This window comes from Meles meles, chromosome 1 (genome assembly GCF_922984935.1).
Source record: "Meles meles chromosome 1, mMelMel3.1 paternal haplotype, whole genome shotgun sequence".
Lineage (NCBI taxonomy): Eukaryota > Metazoa > Chordata > Mammalia > Carnivora > Mustelidae > Meles > Meles meles.
Window position 1 is genome coordinate 60933924 of NC_060066.1, and position 27730 is coordinate 60961653.

General features: G+C 37.9%; 1 protein-coding gene and 1 pseudogene across 1 annotated transcript; one reads left to right on the top strand and one right to left on the bottom strand.

Annotated features, from left to right (window-relative positions):
• The first annotated feature begins 654 nt into the window (after nucleotides 1-654).
• On the top strand, nucleotides 655-23941 carry C1H8orf89 (chromosome 1 C8orf89 homolog). Its single transcript, XM_046025094.1, has 6 exons — nucleotides 655-728; nucleotides 12679-12845; nucleotides 15264-15417; nucleotides 18630-18685; nucleotides 21031-21066; nucleotides 23712-23941. Exons 2-6 carry the CDS (start codon nucleotides 12719-12721, stop codon nucleotides 23861-23863), a joined length of 525 nt encoding a protein of 174 aa, XP_045881050.1. The 5' UTR covers nucleotides 655-728; nucleotides 12679-12718; the 3' UTR covers nucleotides 23864-23941.
• Nucleotides 9121-9205, bottom strand: LOC123928023 (annotated as a pseudogene).
• Nucleotides 23942-27730: the final 3789 nt, after the last annotated feature.

Here is a 27730-nt window from a genome sequence, read left to right on the forward strand (position 1 = left end):
GCAACCCAGAGAACTGAACATAACTTTGTCTAACTGCCCACTACCCATTCTACAGGCGCCTGGCGCAAATTTCATGCCTCACTGAACTTAGGCCATGTCTGACCCCCATACACCCAGCCTCATTTCAGCTTCTTCCGAACCTGCACTCCGCCCTTCCCCACCACCCGCCGTAGCAGTGCCCCCGCAGGTGCCCCTACTATAGTGGTGGCACCTATAGTAGTTGTTGAGTGAGTCCCAAGCGGCCTTCTAGGCGCCCGGGGGCCTTCCTGGCGGGGCACCTTAATCGGCAGTCCCAGCTCCGAGAAGACCGCGGCTGGTGACCGCGAGCGTTAAGGCAGCCCCGAAGCTTCCGGCGCCTGGCAACCGGCGCGCGTCGGGCGGGCGGGGCTGCAGCAACCGGTGCCGCTCGCCGGGCCAGACGGGGCTGAGTGGCTGACGAGCCGCGCTCCGCTTCCGAGCGTCGCCGGGCTGCCGGGAGCCAAGCATGTTCACTCCGAGAGCGGCGTCCGCTCAAGCGCTGGGCCGCCCTCCCTGCCCCGCCACCGCGGCCAGCCCCGCGCCCGGGCCAAGCTGGGCCGAGGGCTCGGCTCGGCTGCAGGCGGCCGCTGGCTCCCGCGCTGTCCCCTGCCCCCGTTGACCCCGCTGATGGAGCCTCAGACCTGGGCACCACCGCCACGGCCCAGGCATTTGAAGAAGCCCCTCTCCTCCAAGGTGGAGCCACGGGGACAGTGAGTGCGGGTAGTCTCCAGAGGACCCCCCGCGTACCGGGAGCGGAGGGGTGGGGTGGGGTGGGGGGCGCGGGGACCTTGCAGGGCAGGGCTGAAGGGGAGATGGGGACCAGAAGTCAGCTGGGCAGGCCCCCTTCCGGGCAGGGGAAGCTAGCCCAGGGAGGCACATGAATCACTCCAGGGTTTCTCTTGATACACTTTAAGGGGAGCTGGCGGGCAAGGAGTGGCTGAGGACTGGGCCAAAGCTGCTCGGCGGGGTTGGGTGAAGCAGAGAGATGGGAACGAAAACGGGACCCGAGGACCTGCCTGCCAGAGTATGTTTCAGCACTCCTCAAGCTCTGTACGGGCTAGTTCGAGCATCCCTGCGTCAGGTGGACACGCCCTTACAGGATATCCCTCCAGCCTGCCCAGGGTTCAAACTAAAGGGCAGTGTGAGAAAGGGGTTGTTTCTCTTCTGTCTTTGACTGCTGCTGTACCTCACTCTTGAACCCAGCCATGTGGGGCAGGACTTGAGACACTGTGTTAATTAGCTCTGGCTCCGTTTTCATGCCAATTTTGCTTTGTGCCATTTCTGATTTACCTATTACTTTTTTCATGAGGGATTACACATACTAGAAAAGACTTGCGTCTGTTCTATTGTATGGGTCATGCTACCTCTACAACCTTTTGGGGGCCATAGACGTGAAAACTGGAGCCTCTGTCTAGAGAAATGCAACTTTGCAACCATTTTCAAGGTATTGTACTCTCTGAAGCACAAAAATCCCAGCTTGTCCATCTTCATTGACTTTTTATCTACATTGCTAATGGTGAGTTTAAATCCTCTGTTACAGTGGCATCTCTTCAAAAATACTTCTGACATTTCTTTTTTTACATTTTTAAAATTATATTATAACATATTTAGTAGTTCTCATTCATACAGAAGAATATAGAGTCAGAAATGAAGGCCCTCTCTACCTTTTTCTCCTTTCTAACACTTCTTTTTTTTTTTTTTTAATTTTTTTTTTCTTTTTTACAGATAGAGAGAGAGAGAGAGAGAGAGAGATTACAAGTAGGCAGAGCAGCAGCCAGAGAGGGGAGGAAGCAGGCTCCCTGCCAAGCAGAGAGCCCGATACGGGGCTCGATCCCAGAGACCCTGAGATCATGACCTGAGCTGAAGGCAGAGGCTTAACCCACTGAGCCACCCAGGCGCCCCTCTAACACTTCTTAGAGTTAATTTAGTGTTTATCCTTCTACTCTTTTTTCATTTTTTTTTTAATCATAGGAATCATATCTGGATTCTTTTTAGAAATTGTCTTTTTCACTTAAAAAGATGTGACAAATAACTTCATAGCGGTTTACTTAGGTCTGCATTGATAGGGTAGTTGCATCATACAAATGTGTGATCATATGGTATGGACATATTGTAATTTATGTAACCATTCCTCGTTAAGATTGTTTCCAGTTTTTCCTTATTGCAAACAATGCAACGATGAACATTCTTACACATGGAGAGCAGTTCTGTAAAATGAATTCCCTGAAGCAGAATTGCTGGGTCATATGTGTGTATGTTAAAAAGTTTTGGTGGAATCTTGCATTCTGAAACATCTTTACTGATCGACATTTCCATCAACAGACTGTGTTATGAAAAATCTGTGTTTATTATTATTTAAAAACAGTTAAAACAATAGCGTCCACTCATCAAGTGTTTATTACATGTCCAGCACCATGCTGAACACTTTACGTGCATTGAAATTTAATCCTCACTAACCCTCTGAGAATCGGAGGCGCTGTTATTTTCTTCATGACCCTGAGGTTATGCAGCTATTGCAGGGCAGAATCAAGGTTAGAATCCGGGCTCCTTTTACTCGGATGAATAAAATGTGTTCTTTGTTGGGCGGGAATTCCTGGTCAGGAATTGACTGGGAATTGTGTTTTATCGGGTTCTTTGAGGATTAAATGAAATTGCACTTTTGGTGTTGCTATGTTGTTAATTTTTCCTTCCATTTTGAGCTTCTGTAGAATTGGACATGGTCCAGTACTTCCTATGATTCTGGTTCCTCAGTATTCTCTGCCTCTCCGGTCACCTCCCAGCCTCTTCTTTTTCTTCCTGCTTTGTGGACCTTTTAAGGAAATCTGGCTTTCTTCTGCCTCTCAAGTCTTCTTTGGCAACTTTAATCCAGTCTCTGGCCTCAATTCTCACTAGTGAATAGGTGACTCTTAAAATTTCTTCTCCCAACCGAAGCTACAGTCCCCAATTCCTACAGCCTAGACCCAGGTTCTGTAGCTCCACCTGGATGTCCGCCGCTCATTTTACTTAAAACCTAGCTCTTTGTTGTTCTCCATCCCCAGACTTAGCAATTTCTCTTTGAATGTAATTCATCATTCTCTTAGTCACCGTAGTTCACAGTCTCAGTCATCTTTGACTCTTTTTTTCTTTGCTGAACCTCATAAATTTAATCAGCTGTTGTATTCCCACTGTTGCTACTCTAATTTAAGCACTCTGGACTATTATTATTATAGTGGACTCTTAACTGGTTCCAGTCTCTGACAGATTAATCTTAAAGCGTACCTGAATGTGCTGCACCTGTCTTCAGAATCCGTCAGTGCCTTCCCAGTGCTTACAGAAGTGCAAAGCACTTGGGCTAGCATTCAGATTTGTCTGTGATCTCGCCTCAAACTGTCGTTTCCTTCTCTCTCACAGCGCCCTTATCTGAATCCTGCTCCATTCTCCGAGGCATCTTTCACATCCGTATCTTTTTCTGGAATGCCTATACCTGCACTTCCGCCTGTCTAACTTCTATTTGAGTGTCATTTTCTAGCCTCTTCCAAGTCTTTTTTGAACTTCCATTTGAAAATGACATCTGCCTTCTTTAAACTGTCCTGTTGTGAGACATCGCTCCCTCCTCGGGCTGTAATGTCACACGTTGCCTTATATTACAGTTGTGTGAGTGGCTGCTGTTTTTCCTTTTGCACTGGAAATTCTGTAAAGCCAGAATCTCTGTTCTTCTTCATAGCTGTCATGCACGTGGCATATTGATTTGCACACAGTACACGCTTTAGTGAATGTATTTGAATAAGTGAGCTAATATTACACTTGGGAATAAAAAATTGCATGTATTAGTCTGTTGCTAGCTGTAATGACAAATGGACCTCAACATCTAAGTGTCTTAATGGGTAAGTTTCTTTCTTGCTCACATAACAATTCCAAAGCAGATAGTCCTGGTCAGCAGGAAGCTTTCTTCCATTTGGTTGTAGAATCAGGCTCTGCCATTCATTAGCACTTCCCTATTATCTCACCTGTGGCAAGGAGAAGAAGGTGCAGAGAAAGCAGACCTGCTTCTTAAAGTAGCTTCTTGCAGAAAGTGTTACACATTGCACTCACTCACGTTCCAATCACAGGGAGGTAGGCACTTCTTAGGAACAATTCTATTCTCTGGAGGAGCAAGAATGTCAGTAAACATTCAGGCTATTGACCGTCACAGTCAATTTCTGCTTCTGAAAACCTGTGGGACTTAGCTTGAACATCCCTTGCTAAAAAACAAAAGCAAAACTCCTACTTCCCCCATCTGGCTAGGTTAGCAAACGCTCTGTTGTACCACAGAATTGAAACGTACTTTTATCACTAATATTTATTGTAATGAACTATAATTGTTTGTTTACTTTGTTCCCCCAACATACCATATGCTTTTGCATCTTCACCATTTTTGTATTTCAGCTCCTAGCACAATGACTGGCATTATGGGTAAATAAATAACTAGCTTTCTCAATGAATCTGCAACTTGTCTTTATGTTCACTTGAAAACTATTTTTCTTTAAACAAAGCTAAAAATAAAGATAATCTTACCAGTGCTCTTTGATGTTTGGGTTATTTTCAGTCTTTTTTTTTTCTTTTCTATTATAAAAAATACAGGATTTAACATCCTTGTATTTGTATGTTATCAATGGTCATTCCTTTAGGATAAATCCCTGGCTCAAAAGTATATAAAATTATGATACTATATTATATGTATATAATATTATATAAATTATTATTTGCTGGCTCAAACACATATAAAATTATTAGAACATATATACTGCTAGGTTGCTTTCTGGGCATAATTTACCGATACATAAGCTGAGAACTTATGAGAGTTCCTCTTTTCCTTGAACCTCGTCTTGTGTTGTCTAGTATTAAAGATCCTTGCCATTTTGATTGGCAAAAGTCATAGCTCATTATATTATTTTGCTTTTATTTGAGAGCTAGTGAGGATGAACTTCTATTGATCATTTGTATTTTTTTTTCTGGAAGGAACTATCTGTCCTGTAATAAATTCATTTTCTATAGGGTTTATTATCTTTCTTATTTTTAAGTATATATATAAAAGGAATTAAAAGCATCAATCTTTTATGTCCTTATTTGAAAAGTTATGGGAACTTCTGGGTCATGTGGCAGAAGGACCTGACACAGATGGGACTCCATTCTACTTTGGAATATTTCAAATGCTGGGTAAAGTATAATAAGATAATTTATGGAAATGTAGCTGAGCTAGGGACCAAGAGAAGGAAATCCCCAGGTGCCAGCAATGAAGGAACACTTACATAGGAAGCCACTATTGAGCATCTGCCGAAAGCTGGAAATCACAAAGGAGTACTGTTCCAGTTACTATGACTGCATTACAAATTTCTCCAAAACTTGGTCGTGGAAAACAACCATTTATTGTGCTCTGTGGGTCAGGAATTCGGACAGTGCACAGCAGGGACAGCTTGGCTCTGCTTCACCATGTCTGGGTTCTCAGATGGAAGAATCGAAAGCTTGGGGCTAGAATCACCTGCAGGCTCATTCATCCCCATGTCTGGTGGTTGATGCTCGCTGTGGGCTGAGACCTTAGCTGTGGATGTCAACTGGAACCTTTATATTATGACTTCCTCACAAAATGGTGGCTGGATTTCAAAGGTGAGATCCCAAGAGGGAGCCAGGGGAAGTTGTATTGCCTTTTACGCCCTAGCCTTGGAAATCACACAGTGTCACTTCTACGGCACTATATTTATGCAGGAAGTTAGTTTCAGGGAGAGGGAACACAGACTTCATCTCTTGAAGGAGGAGTATCAACATCACATTGAAGGAAGAACGGGTAGGAATGAGTATGTATTAGTGTATCCTTCTTTGAAAAATACAACCTGCTACACTGAGCTGATAATAGAAAAATGTGCCCCCACTGGCTCGAGGAGGCTGCAAGGAAGCCTACCATCCACTTGGACTATGGCAGGGAAAGAGTTAGCTGTTAACACACAGACTGTGCACAGCTTCATACCCCCACAGCTCAAGTCTGGCGTCTGAATTCACATGACTACATGCTTCGGGGACCACCACCCAAGAAACTGACATATTCACTACTCTGGCACCTCTGAAACCCAGACCAAAATGTCTATACCACCCAAACCATATAATGGAGAAGTCTGTACAGCAACGTTTCCAGAGCTCAGGGAGTGCTGGACTCCCATAGGTAGGAATCTCTCTAAAGATGAGTTCACAGTCAAAGTTTACAAACTACGTAAGGAAATGAAACAAGGAAGGAGACTTGGCAGATGCAGCCAGTGGGAGATGTATACAGCAAAACTGAATAGAACATCATGGGAAAATATTTACATTTGTACTGTGCAAGGAGATGAAGGACATGGAAAGCATAAGGTAAGAAGAGGTCAGTACAAAGAAAAACAGAAGAGTTCTAGGGGTGCACCTTTACCCTGAAGGGAAAAGAGGAAGAGGCATTGAGTCAAGCTGCATCTCTCTTGTACCCGGCCATTAGCTGATTCTTGGCCTAGGGTGGTAATCATGATAATTATGATAATAATAGCAGCCATCATTTGTCTCTGTGTATAAAGGTACCTTACTGCTGTCTGAACTAAAGATTCTGGTTTGAGAATTAAAGCAACATATTAGGCATTTAGCTAGATGCTTGTCTTAAATCACCTTCAGACTTCCTAATAACTCTGTAAGGCAGAACTTATTAGCTCCCTAGATGGAGAGACTTGAGGCACAGAAAGGTTAACAAGAAAATAAATATTTTGTCCCATCCAGGAATGGGTGAACAGGAAGGGGGAAGTAACAAAGGGATCTGGGATATATAGGTGGATGGGATATATCATAGGTGCCATTGCTCCTATATTTCTTCATTTTTCAACTCATAGCCTAGGGGTTCTTAATATAGGGACTGCTTCCACGTAATTCTTCCTGTGAATTGAATATTTAAACACAAACTGGCAAATTAACTGCTTATGAATTTTAGGAAATGGGAAGTCCCCTATGTCCAAATGGAAACTTTGCCTACAGTTTTTTAAAAATTGTTTTCTTAATATTTTACATGCTTAGTCTTAATTTTGTTAGAGCTCAATTTTAATATTTCTTTAATTGCTTTCCTTTGTCTATTTCTCCTTTCCATTAACAGAAGAGAATTTGATAAAATTAATACTCTTGTTGTTGTTGTTGCTTGTTGTATAATGTTAGACGCAAACCATTTAATAACCCTTCCAAACCTCAGTTGTTTAATTAAAAAATTCAGAGATCAGTTCTATTACAGGCCTACAAACCAGCAATTTCTGTTGTGCTCAGACATGAAAACAACATTAATCTCCTTGTCCATCTCCATCAGAGCTCTTAGGTAACCAGGTGCATTGTCAGTGAGGGGTCATATTTTGAAAGGAATCTTTTCCCTGAATAGGTCTCAACAGTGGGCTTAAAATATTCAGTAAACCATGTTTATAAACAGACATCTGTCATCCAGGCTTTGTTGTTTCACTTACAGAGCACAGGCAGAATAGATTTAACATAAATCAGAAGGGCTCTAGGATTTGGGGGATGGTCAATGAGCATTGGCTTCCAGCACCAGCTGCATTAGGCCCTGACAAGAGTCAGCCTGTCCTTTGAAGATTTGAAGCCAAGCATTGACTTCTCCTCTCTAGCTATGACAATCTTAGATCCATCTTCTTCCAATAGAAGGCCATTTCATCTCCATGAAAATATGTTGTTTATTTTTTTTATTTTTTGTAAATGAAACATATTCTTTTTTTTTTCCCAAAGATTTTATTTATTCATTTGACAAAGAGAGACAGTACAAGCAGGGGGAGTGGCAGACAGAGGGAGAGAAAGATGCAGGGCTTGATCCCAGAATCCTGAGATCATGACCTGAGCTGAAGGCAAACTCTTAACTGACTGAGCCACCCAGGTGCTCAGTCTGTTGCCCCCAAAATCTGTTGTTTAGTGTAGCCACCCTAATTAATTATCTTAGCTGGATCTTCTGGAGAACTTGCTGCTTCACCTTGCACTTTGATGTTATGGTTATGGCTTCTTTCCTTAGTGCTCATGAACCAGCCTCTGTGAGCTTTAAGCTTTTTCTTCTGCAGATTCCTCATGTCCCTCAGCTTTCATAGAACTGAAGAGAATCAAAGCCATGCCCTATATTTGGCTTAAGGGACTGTTGTGGCTGGTTTGATCTTCTATCCAGACCACTCAGACTTTTTCCATGTCAGCAGTAAGACTCTTCCACTTTCTTACCATTTGTATGTTCAATGGAGTAGCACTTTTAATTTTCTTTAAGAACTTTCCCTTGCATTTAAACTTGGCTGTTTGACACAGAAGGACTAGCTTTCAACCTCTCAGCTTTTGACTTGCCTTCCTTACTAAGTGTAATCATTTCTAGTGAGAGACATGTGACTCTTTTTTTCACTTGAACAATTAGAGGCCATTGTAGGGTTATTAATTGGCCTAATTTCAGTATTGTTGTGTCTCAGGGAATAAAGAGGCCGGGGAGAGGGAGTGAGATGGAGGAACAGCTGGTCAATGGAGCAGTGAGAACACACACGACACTTACTGATTAAGTTCACTGTCTTATATGGGCACGCTTCATTGCACTTCAAAACAGTTGGAATAGTAACATCACAGATTACTGATCACAGATCACCATGACAAATATAATGACAATGAAAAAGTTTGAAATACTGCAAGAATTAGCAAAATGTGACAGATGTGAAATGGGCAAATACTGTCAGAAAAATGACACCAAGAGACTTACTTCATGAACGGTTGGAGCAACCTTCAAATTTGACAAAACAAAACAAAAGAAAAACCCAACAACAACAAAACAATTTTCTGTGAAGTGCAATGAAGTGAAGCACAATAAAGCAAGGTATGCCTGTATATGTATGTATTATACATATTTAATACATTTCAATTTACTGCAGTTAATATTTTTATTAATGTTTATAACTCTCATTATTGGTCAGTTTGGAGCCTTTTTAAGTTGATGACTACCATGGCTATAGTCTTTACTGACAGATTACTAGGTCTCTGGAATGACAAAATGTTCTAGGCTTATCTTGTACATTTCCTTCCACAGACCTGGAATGAGCTATTTCTGGTTGGTTTTTGTGTTTTTCTTTTTTCTTTTCTTTTCTTTTTCAATTAGCAATAATTGCACCTCAGATAAACCTCATTGCCTACGATACTGCCACTGCACAAAGCTTCTTTTTCTTTTTTTTTTTTTAAGTCACACTTTACTTATTAGGTTTAGTAAACAGAGCTAGAAAACGCTTTTTTTTTTTTTTTGGTGTCTTTTTTCTTTTTTTAGATGAAAGTCTTATACTTCCAATTTGTAGTTAGGACTTCAAGGTCTTTGTTTTATTTATTCTTTATTGATGTGAAATCTGTATCTTTCTCTCTATATATCTATATATATAGTCCAAAATACTTTATCCCATTCCATAAGCTGCCTTTTAGTTTTGTTGACTGTTCCCTTGACTGTACAAAAGTTTTTTATCTTGATGTAGTCCCAATAGTTCATTTTTGCTTTTATTTTCCTTGTCTCTGGTGATGTGTCTAGTAAGCTAGAAGTAGAATTACTAGTCTGGTAAGAAGTTGAAAAAGAGCTAATACCCATTCTTCTCAAACTATTCAAAAAAAAAAAAATGGAAGGAAAACTCCTTCTGCAAAGTCAGCATTACTTTGTTTCCAAAACCAGACAAAGACCCCACTAAAAAGGAGAACCACAGGTCAATATTCCTGATGAACATGGATGCAAAAATTGAGAATACTAGCAAATTGGATCCAACAATACATTAAAAGAATTATTCACCACAATCAAGTGAGATTATTCCTGGACTGCAGGGGTTGTTCAATATTCACAAATCAGTCAATCTGACAACCACATTAATAAAGAAAAGATAAGAACCATATGATCCTCTCACCAGATGTAGAAAAAACATCTGAAAAATATAGCATCCATTTCTTGATAAAAACCCTCAACAAAGTATAAGATAGATGGAACATCTGTACCTCAACAATGAAGCAGCAGAAAAAGAAATCAAGGAATTGAGTCCATTTGTAATTGTACCAAAAACAATAAGATACCTAGGAATAAACCTAATCAAAGAGATAAAAGATCTGTCCTCTGAAAACTAGAACACTGATGAAAGAAATTGAAGAGGACACAAAGAAATGGAAAAACATTCCATGCTCATGGATTGGAAGAACAAACATTGTCAAAATGTTTAAACTACCCAAAGGAATCCACACATTTAATGCACTCCTTGTCAAATACCACCAGCATTTTTTGCAGAACTGGAACAAATAATCCTAAAATTTGTATGGAGCCACAAAGACTCCAAATAACCAAAGCAGTCCTGAAAAGAAGAAAAGAGAAAAGAAAAGCTGGAGGCATCATGATTCCAGATTTCAAGCCATATTACAAAGCTGTAGTCATCAAGACAGTATGGTACTGACACAAAAACAGATGCATAGATCAATGGAACAGAATAGAAAACCAGAAATGGATCCACAACTCTATTATCAACCAATCTTCAACAAAGCTGGAAAGAATATCCGGTGGAAAAAAGAGTCTCTTCAACAAACGGTGTTGGGAAAACTGGAGAGCAACATGCCATTGAAACTGGACCACTTCCTTACAGCATACAAAAAAAATAAATTCAAAATATATGAAAGACCTAAGTGTGAGACAGGAAACCTCAAAATCCTAGAGGAGAACACAGGCAGTAACCTCTTTGGCCTTAGCCGGAGCATCTTTTCATATACATGTTGGCCATTTGTATGTCTTCGGAGAAATGTCTACTCAAGTCCTTAAACCTATTTCTAAACCATGTTATTACAGTTTTTGGTTTTGTTTTGTTGTTTGTTTTTTGCTTTGGAGTTACATATTTTGAATATTCACCCCTTATCAGATATATGATTTGCAAATATTTTTCCCAGACTAGAGGTTTCCTTTTCACTCTACTGATCATTTTCTTTGCTGTGCAGAAGCTTTTTAGTGTGATGCAGGTCCTACTTGTCTATTTTTGCTTTTGTTTCCTGTGCTTTTGGCATCATATCCATTAAATCATTGCAAGACCAATGTCATGAAGTTTTTCCCCCTATGTTTTCTTATAGGAGTTTTACAGTTTTAGGTCTTAGGTTTAAGTTTTTAATCCACTTTGAGTTGATTTTTGTGTATGGTATAAGATAGGGCTCAGTTTCATTCTTTCACATGTGGATATCTAGTTTTTCCAATGCTGTTTGTTAGAAGATACTATCCTTCCCCTCTTGTGTACTCCTTGGCATCCTTGTCAAAGACCAGTTGACTGTGTATATGTTGATTTATTTCTGGATTCTATTCTTCCAGTGGCTTACATGTCTGTTTTTATACCATTATCATATTGTTTTGGTTACCTTAGTTTTGTGATATATTTTGAAATTAGCAAGTTTGGTGCCTTCAGCTTTGATCTTTCTCAAGATTGTTTTGGCTATCTTGCGTCCTTTGTGAGTCCATATGAATTTTTGAATGTTTTTAACTGTTTCTGTATAAAGATGCCATTGGGATTTCAATTGTATTGAATCTGTAGATCATTTTTGGTAGTATGGTTATCTTGATAAAATTAAGTTTTCTAATTTGTGAACATAGAATGTCTTTCTGCTTATGTCTTTAATTTTTCATCAGTGTTTTTCAGTGTATAGTTTGTTCATTCCTTAACTAAGTTTATTCCTAAGTATTTTCTTCTTTTTGATGTTATTGTAAATTGGGTTGTTTTCCTAATTTCCTTTTCAGATAGTTTATTGAGTGTATAAAAGTACAAATGATTTTAAGTGGAGTCTGTAGGATTTTCTACATATTTAAGATCATGACATCTGTAAACAGGGACAGTTTTACTGTTGCTTTTCCAGTCTGAGTTCCATTTCTTTCCTCATTGCTCTGGCTAGGACTTATAGTTGAATAGAAGTGGTAAGAGTGGTCATCTTTGCCTTATTCCTTATCTTAGAGGAAAACATTTTGATTCTTTACCATTGATTGTGAAGTTAACTGTGGACTTTACATGCCTTTATTATGTTGAGATAATTTCTCTCTATTCCTAGTTTGTTGAGAGTTTTTAATCTCTTTGTCTTTGTCTTTTATCTCTTTGTCTTTATTTCTTTGTCTTTGTTGAGACTGTTGAATTTTATCAAATGCCTTTTCTGTATCCAGTGAGATGATCATGTGACTTTTTAATCCTTTATTCTTTTAAAGTGGTATATCACATTAATTTTTGTGTGTTGAACCATCCTTGCCTCTCAGAGATAAGTCCCACTAGGTCATTGTGTATAACGGTAATATATTTGAGAGGATCCTAAACATTTTATTGTCTTGTGCCCCATAACTTGCTGTTGAACTTCAAATTTTTTTATATTGCTAAATACCAGTGCCCTGAGACTTGAAAGAACTTATTAAAATATTTAAAAGAAAAAATTTTTACTACCAATTTTAGCTATATTATTAAAGGCCACTTACTTAAAAATCACAAGAATATGTATTTACATGTTATAAGTGAACTTTCCGTTAATATTTAATCTATATGATGGAAAACAAATCAGAAAAAAATACTTATCTCTAAAATACGGTTTTGGTGTTTTTGTTTTGTTTTGTTTTCTTGTTTTTGTTTTTTTTTTGTATTTTGTGTCCTGAATTTGAAGCAGAATATCACTTTCATCAGCACTGTTGAAAGAGGAAGAAAAAATGCCAGTCCTGTCTCCGGAAATCAAATTTGATACTTCCAATGTCACCAGAAATTCCTTTGACAGTTATTTTCTTTTTGAGAGTAGTTGGAGGAAAGCAGTTTTAGAAACACAAAAGATGAAGAAAGGTAAATTTACTTTTACAATTATTTTACTGAAGAAAATGTAGAAATAGTGCCTTAAAGTAACACATATATTTTTTTAAGCAGTCAGGAGACATCTTATAATTTTTGTAACATTTATGGAAGGATAATATCCTAAGTTTATGGAAAATAAAAATGGAAGCAAATTAAAATTAATTTACTTAATATAATTCTGTAACTCATGACAGAAACAAATTTTTTTTTTAAGATTTATTTATTTATTTGACAGAGAGAGATCACAGGTAGATAGAGAGGCAGGCAGAGAGAGAGAGGGAAGCAGGCTCCCTGCTGAGCAGAGAGCCCAATGCGGGACTCAATCCCAGGACCTGAGATCATGACCTGAGCCGAAGGCAGCGGCTTAACCCACTGAGCCACCCAGGCTCCCCGACAGAAACAAATTTTTAAGAACTACTTCTCTTGGCATCAGTGCAGTACTACCTCTGTTGTTGGGTCATATTACTTTTCATAAATTTTGTTTGTTTTTAAGCATCTTGAGTTGATTTTTATGTTTTAAGAAATCCAAATCTTTAACAGCATCTTTTTGTATTCATAATTCTAACCAGAACTTTATTTTTTGTGTGAGTTATGTGGAAAGTATCTTATATTCTACCCTTGCTCAGTAAAGACTAATTTGAGGAATTTTGACATGTGTATGAATATATTAATAGTTTAATTTTAGTTTATACTTCAAATTGCAAATTCTAATTGTATTTCTTGTTTATCCTGAATTCTGCCTTCAGCTTTATAAATAGAGATGTAATTCTTGAAAAGAGTAAAATCCAAACTCCCCAACCCATGTCATCACTCCTGGTTTTGAGTGTGTTGCTCTATTTTTCCAACTTTTCCACTGGATTCCCATTGAAGATACTCAGAAAACATAAGTTTATCTGTCCTTTTATCCCTATATCTAGTATTTGTATGTTTTTTTTGTATGAATTTGTATGTTTTTTGATCAGGAGAAACTTATTTTTTCCAGAAGAAGAAAAATCAAAGGTTGCAAAATAGCATTTGGAGAATTTAATATAACTCCAGTCCCATTAAATACTATTTTGTATGAAAAGAGAATTTGTATGTTTTTTGATCAGGAGAAACTTATTTTTTCCAGAAGAAGAAAAATCAAAGGTTGCAAAATAGCATTTGGAGAATTTAATATAACTCCAGTCCCATTAAATACTATTTTTATTACTATGCTAGACTTCATGTTGTTTTGTTTTTGTTGTTTTTTTTTTTAAGATTTCATCTATTTATTTGACAGATAGAGATCACAAGTAGGGAGAGAGGCAGGCAGAGAGAGAGAGAGGAGGAGGAAGCAGGCTCCCCGCCAAGCAGAGAGCCCGATGCGGGGCTCGATCCCAGGACCCTGGGATCATGACCTGAGCCAAAGGCAGAGGCTTTAACCCACTGAGCCACCCAGGCGCCCCATGTTGTTTTGTTTTTAAATAATTTGACAATCTCTTTTATTTGAGGTCAGTAGAAGAAGAAACCTTGAGGCTTCAATGTTAGTGTTTATAGGTTTGCTGTGAAATTTTGCAGAGAGAAAATTATCATTTTTTGAAGATTTCATTTATTTACTTATTTCACAGAGAGAGAGAACAAGCAGGGGGGAGCAACAGAGGCAGAAGGAAAGAGGGATAGGCAGTCTCTCCATTGAGCAGGGAGCCCGATGTGGGGCTCTATCCCAGGACCTTGGGATCATGACCTGTGCTGACAGCACACACTTAACTGCTGAGCTACGTGGGCACCCCTTTGAAAATTAAAATCAATGCCTGAAAGGGGCGCCTGGGTGGCTCAGTGGGTTAAAGCCTCTGCCTTCAGCTCAGGTCATGATCCCAGGGTCCTGGGATCGAGCCCCACATCGAGCCCCACATCGAGCCCCACATCGGGCTCTCTGCTCAGCAGGGAGCCTGCTTCCTCCTCTCTCTCCCTGACTGCCTCTCTGACTGGTTGCAATCTCTATCAAATAAATAAATAAAAATCTTTAAAAAAAATCAATGCCTGAAAAAAATTCTTTTTGTCTCATTGTTAACTAAATAATCATGTATTTATACCTCTTATTTACATAAAAGCAAGAAGGTAGAAATGTTTAAAGTAGCAGATAATATCAGACTCTTAAAAGTGCTTTTAAACTCTATTTCAGTGTGAATATCTCTAATATTCTGGAAATTCTAATTATATAAAATAATGAGGGCAGAAGACAGGGACAACTGTAGGAGATCTGTGAACCTGCCCTTTTTCCTTATTCTACTTCTTGGGAAAGATACTAGATAAAGGATGGTAGCTTTATTTTCTCTACTTAATGACTGATTGAGTATATTGTATTATGCATTTTAGTATGTAGTAAAAGAAGTTATATACATTTCATCAAGAAATAATACCATTAATTATGATACCATTTTTAATTAGAATACACCACAGCCTTTGGTCTAGAAGAGTTCAAAGAATGTGTCAAGATGCCGTATTTACCAGGACTGCAGAGTTGCCCAAAAAGTGTAAGTTCAACTCCACTGGAAGTTCGTCCGAGACTGCTGCAGGCTGACCCCGAGATGTGTCCAGTCAGGTAGACCATTGCTATTCAGTTCTCTTGTGTTCCACTCGCATCTGTAGTAATAACTGCTAAACGGAGAGGTTTTCCTGCCTAGTGAGTGGAAGTCTTTCTTGCCCACTGATATTTGTTTCATAAAGTATCTCTTGTTTTAGTCTAGGTAGCAATTTTAGTTAGTTTGACAAGTAAGCCATTTTCTCAGTTTTCAAGGGACATTGCCAGAAAGGACTTAAGGACTTCCTTTTAAAAATATCTGTTGCTCTAGTGTAGATTGCCTATGAGAATATTGGAATTCTTAGCAATAAAATTAAATGAAGTCTCCGCAATGTTAACAGGTTTCTGTATAATGAATATAGTACCTCGGGTCTCGTCTCTAGTTTGAGTGACGTCATGCGAGGGCAGGTTCTAAATGAGATGACAGCCTGAGGAAGAACAGCGCTGACGAGTGGACAAGGAGGCTGTCAGCCAGAAAAGTCCCACTCACTTTGAATATTGGCATTTAAAACCATTATCATAATTACCTTCCTTTTTATAAATTAGGCTGACTGGCATACCATTAAAAGAAATCCCCTTTCTCCAAAGGGATCTAGAAATTAGTAAGACGGTCTCATTGGATCTGGTGGCTGCTTTGGTTTATTTATTTATTCATCAGGTATCTATTAAATATCTAGGACTTACTCACTTTGACAGCCTAAAAAAAAAAGATGATGCATTTATAGTAGTCCGAGTTGCTACTTTCCTTAGGGGAAATTTTGTATTTTCATACTTCCTGAGCTTTAAAGTCAGCCAGTTACACACAGCACACAAATATAGGAGTTTTAGAATATACTTTTCCATGGTGGTGTTCTTGTTAATTACTCTTGAAATAAGTTTTGGTCATATAAAATGACACTAAAAATGAAAAGTTATGCATAATTTACTAAATTATGAAACCGCATAAGAACTTTGCAGAAAATTTGGAGCAAAAAAAGATAAACAATATTTTGATAATTTAACCATCATAATATATCAACTTTTCTTGTTGGGTGTTTGCTCTCTTCTTTTCTTCTTCATTTTTGTGGACTTTTGTTTTCTCTATGATTTTAGTGTACTTAACAATTTTTTATTTTGCCTTTTTAAGTTATAATTACACATACTCATTTTTTAATGTCACTGCATGATCTTCAAACAGTCTTTACTGGCTACATTGTATCTCATTAATGGATCCATAGTTTGTTTAATCATTCCCTATCATTTTTTTAAGATTTTATTTATTTCTTTGACAGAGAGAGAGATCACAAGTAGGCAGAGAAGCAGGCAGAGAGAGAGGGGGAAGCAGGCTCTCAGCCGAGCAGAGAGTCCGATGCAGGGCTCGATTCCAGGACCCTGAGATCATGACCCGAGCCGACGGCAGAGGCCCAACCCATTGAGCCACCCAGGTGCCCCCAATCTATTCCCTATCATTTTTAATATTATCTGAGGACAGATTTCTGAGCTGTAAAAATATGAAAAGCAAAATTACTCTTTCTTCTGTGAAATAAGGCAGAATCAGCAATGGTGGAAGAGAGCGAGTGAGTTGCTGGTGGAATAAATGGTAACCGGTAAATAGGAGGGATGGCAGGGATGTAGAAAGAACAGAGACAGCTGGAAATACAGTATAAAACCGACTTAAGGACAGACTTTCCATCCTTACTGAGAACCCCGTGTCCCCAACCCTTACCTGACCCTTGTCATTCTCATTGGGAGTCTCAGGACCCTTTGAGGAGGGTGTAGGGCTAAGTGTGGCAGTAGACTTGTCTCAGTACAGAGCAGTTTTGTTACTCTTCTTTCAGTGCGCATGCTCATTTGTAAGAACCTGGAAACCCAGAAACTCCCTCTGAATTAGCCCAACTACCTCTTACTCTTAAGTCTTCCTTTGGCTTCCTACTGTTTTCACTCCATTTCACTTTTCTTTCATTTGCAGTTTGGCTGTTTGTGAAATGATTCCTCACCATTTTACATTGACTTGAGTGTGAATTTGCCTAACCAGGGAAGGATAATTTGAATACATTAAATTCATGTTATGACAAGTGCTGTTCATATACAAAGTGGAAGAGTGGTGGCTACGTGCCATAATGTTTATGAAGTGCTTGGCCAACATAAATGTTAGTTCTTCTCCCTGTCTTTGAAACAAGTGTCTTTATTTTAGCCAGTCTAGTGAGAACATGTCGAGTTGCGTGCAAGTGTTTTATTCTCCTCTGCATATTGCACAGTGCCCCGTGAATGAAAAGCCGTGGCAAAGCAGGGAAGTAACACATTTTTGTTCGTCTTGTGTACAACCCCTTCCCACCTTTTTTCCTTCCATATGTGAATATTTGTTTTAAAAATGCTGATTTTTAAAAAAATTTTTAAAAGATTTTGTATCTATTTATTTGACAGAGAGAGAGCACAGCATGGGGAGTGGCAGGCAAAGGGAGAGGGAGAAACAGGCTCCCCACAGAGCAGGGGGAATTCAATGTGGGGCTGGATCCCAGGAACCCAGGATCATAACCTTAGCTGAAAGTAGATGCTTAACCAACTGAGCCACCCAGGCACCCCTCAAATTTCTTTAATTATGATCATACACTTTAAATGACTCTCAAGGCACACTCTGGTAATGTAACTGATAGTAGTAATCCTAGAGGTAAAGAGCATTTAGAAGTTCTAGCTGACTTTTAAAGTTTAATATAGTTACAGGAAATTTGCAGTTCTTATGGATTATCTCACCTACGGCAGTTTCGGTGGTGACATACTTCCTCTAATAACGTACTTGTTATGTAGGTCTGTTCCCAGTAGGAACAAAAGTTAATTAAGATAAAATTCAGATTGTGGTGATTAACAAATAAAAGGTACACAAATAAGCAATAGTTAGTATTGGCCTGTCTAGATACCTTTTTAATTTAATCTTGATTCCCATCCTCTTAGCATTCCCTGAATTATACTTGGAGAAAGTTAAGATAAAGATAAATATGGGGAAAATTAGGCATTACACTTATCTACAGGTAAAATTTATTAGCAAAACCTAAGATGTTGAGTTGTTCCTATCTTCTTCTGGTTGGATTAGTTATGGTGGAATGAGTTCACTTTCTCTAATGTTTATTTACTTTCCATGTGATGTCCTTTGTGAAGTGAGTTTTGCTGAAGGCAGTTTCTTGTCTCTTATTTTATTTTCTAAATTAATCTATCCTGGATTTACGTAAAGGTGATTTTATGATAATATGTAATTTTAGGATAAGGAAGACTAAGGAGGCCTGCACTGTGGTACCACTTCAGGAGAAACCAAAGGGTAAGTTGGCTCATTTTCTTCTCCCGCCACATGTCTTATTAGGCTGTCCCATACTTATTCTTTTTAACTTCCTTTCTTTCCCATGGTTTAATTGCTTTGTTCTTTTTAATGCTTCTTTAAGCTTTGTTTATCTTATAAACATAGTGGATATTTATACACATACCTTTATTATCTCAGGACCTTGGGATAGGCCCTCATCATCTCTCATGTGGGCCATTGCATGGTCTGCATGCTAGTCTTGCTTTGAGTTTCTGACTTTTGAAATTTTTCAAAGCCGAGGCAGCTTGATGCTGAGATTCTGAGTGTAGCTCAGGACGGAGCTTGATGGTGCTGCTCTTACTAGTCAGGGCACGTGCTACCTCTATAATGGTTCACTGCAAAACAAACACTGAACACTATTTTCAGCTTTTACCTTTCTAAAATCAAAGTGGAAAAAACTCTATTGAATTTCTTGGCAGTTAGCAAATACAGGTGCTATTGTAGGTCTTTCATAGAAGTAAAATGGCTTAACACGAACTTTTGAAAAGTTGGGATACCTGTATTATATAGCAGTAAAAAAGGAAATCTGTTGTCTGTGACAATATGGTTAAACCCACAGGGCATTATGCTTAGTGAAATAAGCCAGACAGAGAAAGACAAATGCTTCATGGACCTTTGTTCCTAATGGAATCAATCACTTATATGCAGAATCTTAAAAAAATAAAAACAAAAAATAAAAAAAGTCAAACATACAGAATAGAATGCTGGTTACCACAGTTTTGAGTGGGGCAAATGGGGAGATGATGGTACAAAATTACAGTTCTAAGATGAATAAGTTCTGGGGATCCAATGTACAGCATGGTGACTATAGTTAATAATAGTAAATTGTATACTGAAAACTGCTAAGAGAGCAAGTCTCAAGTGTTCTCATCTTCCCATATGAGAACCAGTTACTTTCCCAGAAAAAATAACTATGTGAGGTAATGGATGTGTTAATTAACTTAATTGCAGTAATCACTTCACAGTATATATATGTATATCAGGTAAACCATAAATATACACAATTTTTATTTGTGAAGTATACTGCAATAAAGTTGGGGGAGAAATGGAAAGCAACAGATGAAAAGATTTGTAAAATGAAAGATCATTAGAAAGTACCCAATTAAAGTGGAGGAAGAAAAAAGATAATATATATAGAAGACAGTGTGAAAGTCCTTATGTGACAAGATAAACCTGCTTTACACATGCATAATTCTAATTCCAGAATTAAAAGGTTAGGACAGAAACAGTATTTACATACTGACTGATAAGTTCCCAATTTTGATGAAAAATACAAAGCCAAGGATTCAAGAAGTTCTGTGAGTCCTCAGCAGGATAGAAACAAAGAAAACCACAGCTAGGCACATCATAATAAAAAGACTAAGTTAAAAAAAAAAAAAAACACAAAACAAGAAAACAGAGAAGATATGTTACCTTCAAAGGTGTATTGGTAAGACATGCAACTGACTTTTTTAAAACAATGGAAGCAAGAAGACAGTGGAATAGCATTTTCAAGGGCTAAAAGAGAGAACTGCCAAACTTGAATTGGATACCCAGTGAAAATACCCTTAAAATTAAAGGTGAAACAAATACATTTTCATTCAAATAGAAGTTGAGAGAATTTATTGTCTGCTGAGCTTCACTAAAAAATATTAAGGAAGTGATACAAAAAAGAAGTACAATTGCTAAAGAATGAGAAGCAATAGCAGTAGTATTATGAAGTTTAAAATCTATGTAGAGATAGAATACTTGACAATAGTAGCACAGAGGTAGGATGGGGCCTATGTGGAGTTAAAGTGTTGTAAGATACTCCCATTATCTGAAAAATGGCAGAATAACTAATTTAAAGTAGATTGTAATGTGTCAAAGAGACACGTGATAATCTGTATGATAACCAGTAAAAGAATAATAAAATAATACAAGTAACAAGCTAATAGAGAGGGGAAATATAAAATGAGAAAATACTTGATCATTTCAAAAGAGGACAAGAAAGGAGGAAAAAAGAAACATAAAGCATATAGGACAAATCGAAAACAATTAGCAAGATTAAAGATTCAAAATTAAACAAAACAACAATTACATGAGATGTAAAGACTAAATATTTCAATGAAAAACCAAAGTATCAGACTGAGAAAAATATACGTTGCTTGCAAGAGGCATACCCTTAAATTTAAGGGCAAGAAAGATCAAAAGTGCGAGGTGGGAAAAATGTAAATCATGCAAACATTAATTAAAAGAAAGATTGTGTAGGTACACTAACATCAAACAAAATAGACAACAAAGCAAGAATTATTACTTTAATATTGATTCAACCATTTTAATTTTAGGATTTTTAAGGCATTCTAATTCTTCAATCAACTTTGGTAAGTTATATTTTCTAAAATTTTTTGCATTTTGTCTAAGTTTTCAGATACATTGGCATAAAGTTGAGTTTTTATTTAATCTGTACTTCTATCCCTCTTCTTTCTTTTGAAAGTTTTTTATTTCCATGTAATTAAGTTTATCAGTCTTTTCACTTATTTTTTTAAAGGTTTTGTTTATTTGTCAGAGAAACAGAGAGAGAGAGCGAGCACAAGCAGGGGTAGGGGCAGAGGGAAAGGGAGAAGCAGATTCCCTGCTGAGCAGGGAACCTGACCTGGGACTCAGTCCCAGGACCCTGAGACCATGACCCTAGCCGAAGGCAGACGCTCAACCGACTGAGCTACCCAGGCATCCCCCCCCCCTTTTTTTTTAAGATTTTATTTTTAAGGGGCACCTGGGTGGCTCAGTGGGTTAAGTCTCTGCCTTTGGGTCAGGTCATGATCCCAGGTCCTGGGATCGAGCCGTGCATTGGGCTCTCTGCTCAGCAGGCAGCCTGCTTCCTCTCTCTCTCTCTCTCTCTCTCTGTGCCTGCCTCTCTGCCTACTTGTGATCTCTGTCTGTCAAATAAATAAATAAAATCTTTAAAAAAAAAAGTTTATTTTTGGGGCACCTGTGTGGCTCAGTGGGTTAAAGCCTCTGCCTTTTGCTCAGGTCATGATCCCAGAGTCCTGGGATCGAGCCCTGCGTTGGGCTCTCTGCTTGACGGGGAGCCTGCTTCCTCCTCTCTCTCTCTCTGCCTGCCTCTCTCCCTACTTGTGATCTCTATCTGTCAAATAAATAAAATCTTAAAAAAAAAAAAAGTTTATTTTTTAGTAATCTCTACACCCAATCACCCAAGTGGGGCTTGTACTCACAACCCTGAGATCAAGAGTCCCATGCTCTATGTGTCCCTCTTCTTTTAATGTTATTTATTTGTGCTTTCTGTGTTTTATTCTTGATTAATCTCACCAGAGACTTTTCTTCTTTATCATTCTCTTCAATGAAGAACTCCTCTTCTAAAAAATATTTCTTAATGTAAATTTGTTTTCTACTTCATTGATTTCTTCTCTTTCCTATATTATCTTTCTTCTACTATGTTCTTTGTGTGTATTATTTTCCTAATGTGTATCTTATACCTAAAATTTTAATTTTCAAACCTTCTTTTCTAACATAGAAATTTGAGGTATAAATCTGTCTATGTATAACTTCTGCTGTATCACACAAGTTTTGTAATATTTTCTTTATAATTTAGTTATGAATATTTTAATGCTTATTTTGATTTCTTTTTTGACTAATGAGTAACCTAGAAGTGTTGTTTAAATTTCTATTTGAGAATTTTAAATTTATCTTATTGTTAACAACTTCCAACCTAATTGCATTGGTTTGCATGAAGCTTTGAAGATTTTTGAAGTTTTTTGACATTTGCTTAATACCTAGAATCCAGTTTATTTGTAGCCAGAGAGTTTTTCTAAGTGTCAGGTTCATTATACCACTAAGAACAGGTATCCCAATCATATTCTTCCCGTCCACCCTCTCTCTTTCTCTGAACTTCCTACTTATGTTATACATTCAAATAATAAAACAAACCAAAAATAACCACACTAGAGAATTTTAGATAGCTTTTTTGACACTTCACCATTTGAAATTAAATAATATTTTATAAATAATATTTTAAATAATATTTTAAAACTGTTGAATCAGTATATTATTTTTGAAGTTTTATATGTTTTGAAATAGAAGTATTTATTCATCTTTACATATTTAGGGCAATATGTAGTGATTGCATAGGAAGTTTGAATTTGATGAATCTGAATTCAAATCCTTTGCCCTTGGGCAAGTTTTTTAACACCATTAAATCTTCTTTTTATACCTGTGGTCCAAGATAGTACTAGTTGCCTACTTCATAGTGTTGTGTGGCTGGGATAAATGTAAGTACTTGACACAGAGAGATCATTTGATATATCTCTTCTTATTATTACTACCACTTCATAATAGAAACTTGAGTAATGCTGTTTAGTTAATGATTCATTTTCCTTTACAATTTTACTATTTTACTAAACTTAGCATTTATGAGAAATGGTATATTTGGAGAAAATAACTTGATGAGCATGCAAGGTATAAAACAAGTTAATTATTTATGGAGACTGTATCTTTTGCTTTGGAATAAATTCCACAGCCATCCCATGTTTTAAAAAGTACATTATAGACTCAGATTGAGTTTTATGTAATTTAATACAAACTATAGTTTTTTAGTTATATTTTAAAAAAATAGTTATTTATTTATTAGAGAGAGATCATGAGAGGGGGGAGAACCAGAGAGGGAGAGAGAATCTCAAGCAGACCCACTCCCACACCCTGCTGAGTGGAGCCCTATGCAGGGGTCAATCCCCTGATCTTGAGATCATGATCTGAGCCAAATCAATAGTCAGACGCCCAACTGACTGAGCCACCCAAGCACCCCTAGTTAAATAGTTTTGAGATGACTTGATATCATGTTACTTTAGAAAGTAAATACTTTCTATTTTTACTTCAACGAATGTGATATATCAAGAACTAGCAGTGTTTAATGGTCATTTGAGGAAGAGAGATTTTGCCCTCTATTTTAGAGAATATCATTTAGAAAATATTATGTGCTTAGTTTTAATAGATGATTTATTTTTCTTCACAGGTTCCAGCTTCAGTGATCCTCTTGCTGGAGCATCATCTCAATACTTACAGAGACTTTCCAAAATGGCCATATTGGAGTATGATACCATTCGTCAAGAAACTACTAGAAAATTCAAAAGGAGCAAGAAACGAGACCTGCGAGACTGCTGTTAAGTATTACATCACTTGCAATGCTTTCTTCACTGATGTCTAAGGTTTATATATTTTTTTCCTTTCTTTTTCTTTTTTTGATATGTGGTATGATGTGCAATGATTTACATAAAAATGGAAATGTAAATAAGAAATAAATATTTTATGTAATATATAGAATCATTTGCATTTCATTAACAGCTACAAAAGGACATTTAAGTTATGGTTTGGGGGGACATGACATGAGAGAAATTACATTCCATGAATTTTATACACATTGATTATATCCTTCAATTCAGTTTGATACATGTGTTTTGAGTGCCTGTCTGTACAGTGAATGACATTGCTAGTTGCTGCAGAAGATTCAAGACAGAGTAAATCATTATTGGGATTAGGGGTGCCCAATACGAATCCCTCCTTTTCCCTGCTTGAGTTTGAAAACAGTTGTGAGAGAAGTATTTGAGCAGATGAAAATATTAGCTTTGTTTGCTGCTAAAACCTGGAAGGAAAATCCTGTCTTAGATATGTGGCAGCAGTGGGGCTCCTAATCCTGAACTTCAGAATTGGACAAATGTACACATTCAAGCATTGTTGACAAGCTCACCCACCACATCAGGGCCTTTTCTGCCAAGTAGAGCAAGGCATTTCCACTGTGTGGACAGGCTGATCCCTGAGGGGAGAGATGGAGACTTGCTCCATCTCTGTAGGGAGGAGGAAGGAAGGTCTAGGTCAAGAGAAAAACCCTACCTTCAGAAAGCCTTGAGGAGTGAGGGATACACATCCATCAATACACATCCCTGAGATATGGGAAGAAATCAAGGATACCAATGACTGATCCAGTGAAGAGTGGGATGCAGGCCATAAGAGAAAAGAACTACAAAGTGTTACAAAGCTTCGAAATCAGGGCAGTCACATCCAGCAGGGTGGTCAGAGAAAGCTTCACAGAAAGTAACAGTGTTTGAAATGAACCTTAAAGACAGGAAAGATGGACGGAGAGGGCATTTCTAGAAAGATGGAATAACATAAGCAAAGATATGCTCTGCATTTGGGAATGATGCATTTGATGGGGACACTAGGTAGTATAGGGGAAGTGTCATCAATTCATATCATTATAGGCACCCAGCCAGGACCAGATCGAGAGGTAGAGCACCAATCAGATGAAGGCTGTGGTGAACTGGGGCATATTTCTCCATTTAAGAGGCCACTCCCTGCCTAGCTTTGTGCCATGTGGCAATGTGTAAATGTGAGCCACTAGGTGAAATAAGCAACTAATTCCAGATGTATAAAACCATCTGTGGGTCAAATAAAATTACACAGACAAATTAGATCTGCCTTTGTGGGGCTATTCATTTATGCACCCTCAGGGTCAAAAGAATTGAGGGTGATACGGCTCAAAAGATAACCTGGTGACACCTGGTAGGAAACCTCAGATGCCAAGCCTGAGTTTGTATTTGCTTTGTTTCACAATGGCAGATTTTGAGAATGAAAGCAAATTATTGCATTTGTGATTTAGGAAGGTTCATGCAGGTTATAACCTGAAGGCCAGGTTATAGTGGAAGGGGGATGGAGGTAGGGAAATCATTTAGGAGGTTGTTATAGAACTTGAGGTGAGACTTTCTCAGTAGAAAGGTGGAAACGGGAATGGGAAGGAGAGACTAGATAACTAAGACGTTGTGGCAAAGGACTTCAAATTAACTAGTTAGCATAGGGTATCAGGAGAGGAAGAGTCAAAACCAGCTCATTTCCAATTTTAGACGTAGATTCTCTGAAGGAGATGCTATTTGGGGGGAATAAAATGATGAATGCAACTTTGGGTATAGTCCATTTAGGGTGCCATCAGGATGGAGATGCCAAATAAGTAGTTGGAAGCAGTCTGTAGCTCTGGAAAAAGATACTGATGGGAACTAGAACTTGGAGAAACATTTGCCTAGCAAAGCCCATGGTTCTCCTGATTAAAAAAAAAAAAAGTAAGAGAAGAGAGCCCAAATTCCTAAGGGATGGAAGGAAATAGGAAGAAGACAAAAACAGATGTGGGAGAACGAACATGTTCCATGTCCTTGAATGCTTTATATTAATGTGTAAAATACATTATGAATATGTATGTGTTTGTATGCATTATTACAATGCATTCATTTCTGGAAGATAGCCAAGTAAACGTAAGTGGATATGTTTGTGCTTACCTCTGAATTTCAATTGAGAATGGCTTAGATATTACCTGTACTCCTTCAGTCTGCTGATCAACTACTCCAAGTGTGGTCAGTAATTTGAGAAATGGGAAACAGGAGAAAAGCTACTCTCAAACAAAAATTTGATGAACTCTTAGTTGGATGAGCCCTTCTAAACATCTTTGATTATCAAATGGACTTCATTTATTCAGCTCCTAGTATGTACTCTCAACGTTTTATATTACTTTGTAAGCATTAGGAAAACCCTAAAAAGTAGGTAAGTGACATTTTTGCTGTTTTATAAATGAAGTAAATAAAGGGTTTTTATTTTGCACTGGGTTTGTAGCTAGAAAACAGAAGAGCTAGAATTCTAACCTAGATATACATAAACTTAATAGAATTATAATTTTTTATTTTTATTTTTTTTTAAAGATTTTATTTATTTATTTGACAGAGAGAGATCACAAGTAGACAGAGAGGCAGGCAGAGAGAGAGAGAGGGAAGCAGGCTCGCTGCTGAGCAGAGAGCCCGATGCGGGACTCGATCCCAGGACCCTGAGATCATGACCTGAGCCGAAGGCAGCGGCTTAACCCACTGAGCCCCAGAATTATAATTTTTTAAAAACTTAAATTTATGCGATACGTCATGATTTAGTTACTTAAAATTTAGAGGAAGACAGTCCTTGCCCAGAGAGGAATATCTCCCGGTCTTCAGTTGAGTTTCTAAATTATGACGCTAAAGCATCCTGTAGCATTCATACTAGTGGAGTGAAAATCTCTGCCTCCTTTTCCCCCACGAAAAGTTCAACCCAAGTCAATGCAAAAAAGGAATGGAATGTTTATTTCTTTCTAATAAAGAAAGATATGAGATCTACTGACAATAATTAATCACTTTTTAAGCCTTGGATTAAATTTAATTTAACTTATGTTTTTCATTAAATTTTCAAAAAGTTAAAAGCTCCCCCAGGCTCTACTTCCTTATATTGCACGTACTCTCTTTGTTCCTCATGAACAGGATGTATTCAGTACCAAGAAGGCTCAACCACCCCCCTAGTGAGATAAACCCAAGGTTGCAGAGATAAGTATGAGATGCCAACTTCTTATATTGTAGCTACCATGGATGTTAAATTTATGTTTGAGTTGAAGATGATCTTGCCAGAAATGCCCTTTTTGCATTTGTGATTTGGAAAGTCCTCCAGAGAAAGCGATATTAATCATAGTCTTGGGAAACTGTACCTTCTAGTAAATATTAAGATGAGAAGATGGAGTCTTGATTCTAGGGTGAGAAAACAATTCTTTACAAAGAATAATTGCTTCAGCGAAGGACAAATCATTAGCCAATGACAATTTCAAAGAAATCCCCTAAGAAAAAACAGAACTGCTGTTTTTTCTCTAATTCTATGCTCTTCTATTAAGCAACCCTCTAATATATAGTTTAAAATCCTGAGTAAATATAGTCCCCCAAAAGTTGGTGCCTTCTTTGGATGATGTATCTTAAGTCTAGGAAGGGTTATGATAAATAATGTACTGTAATTCTGATTCCTCTGTGAATCTGGTTGGTGTGAGCTGGTACATAGATCCTGATTATTCGGGTCAAATTAGTGAATTGAGGATTTGCGTTTTTCTGTATTGTTCTGTTTTGTTTTGTTTTTTTTACTAGAAAAATCACTTCAGTATTTTTGGAAGAATAATTTTCATTTTCAGGAATTTCAATAGTGAGGAAGAAG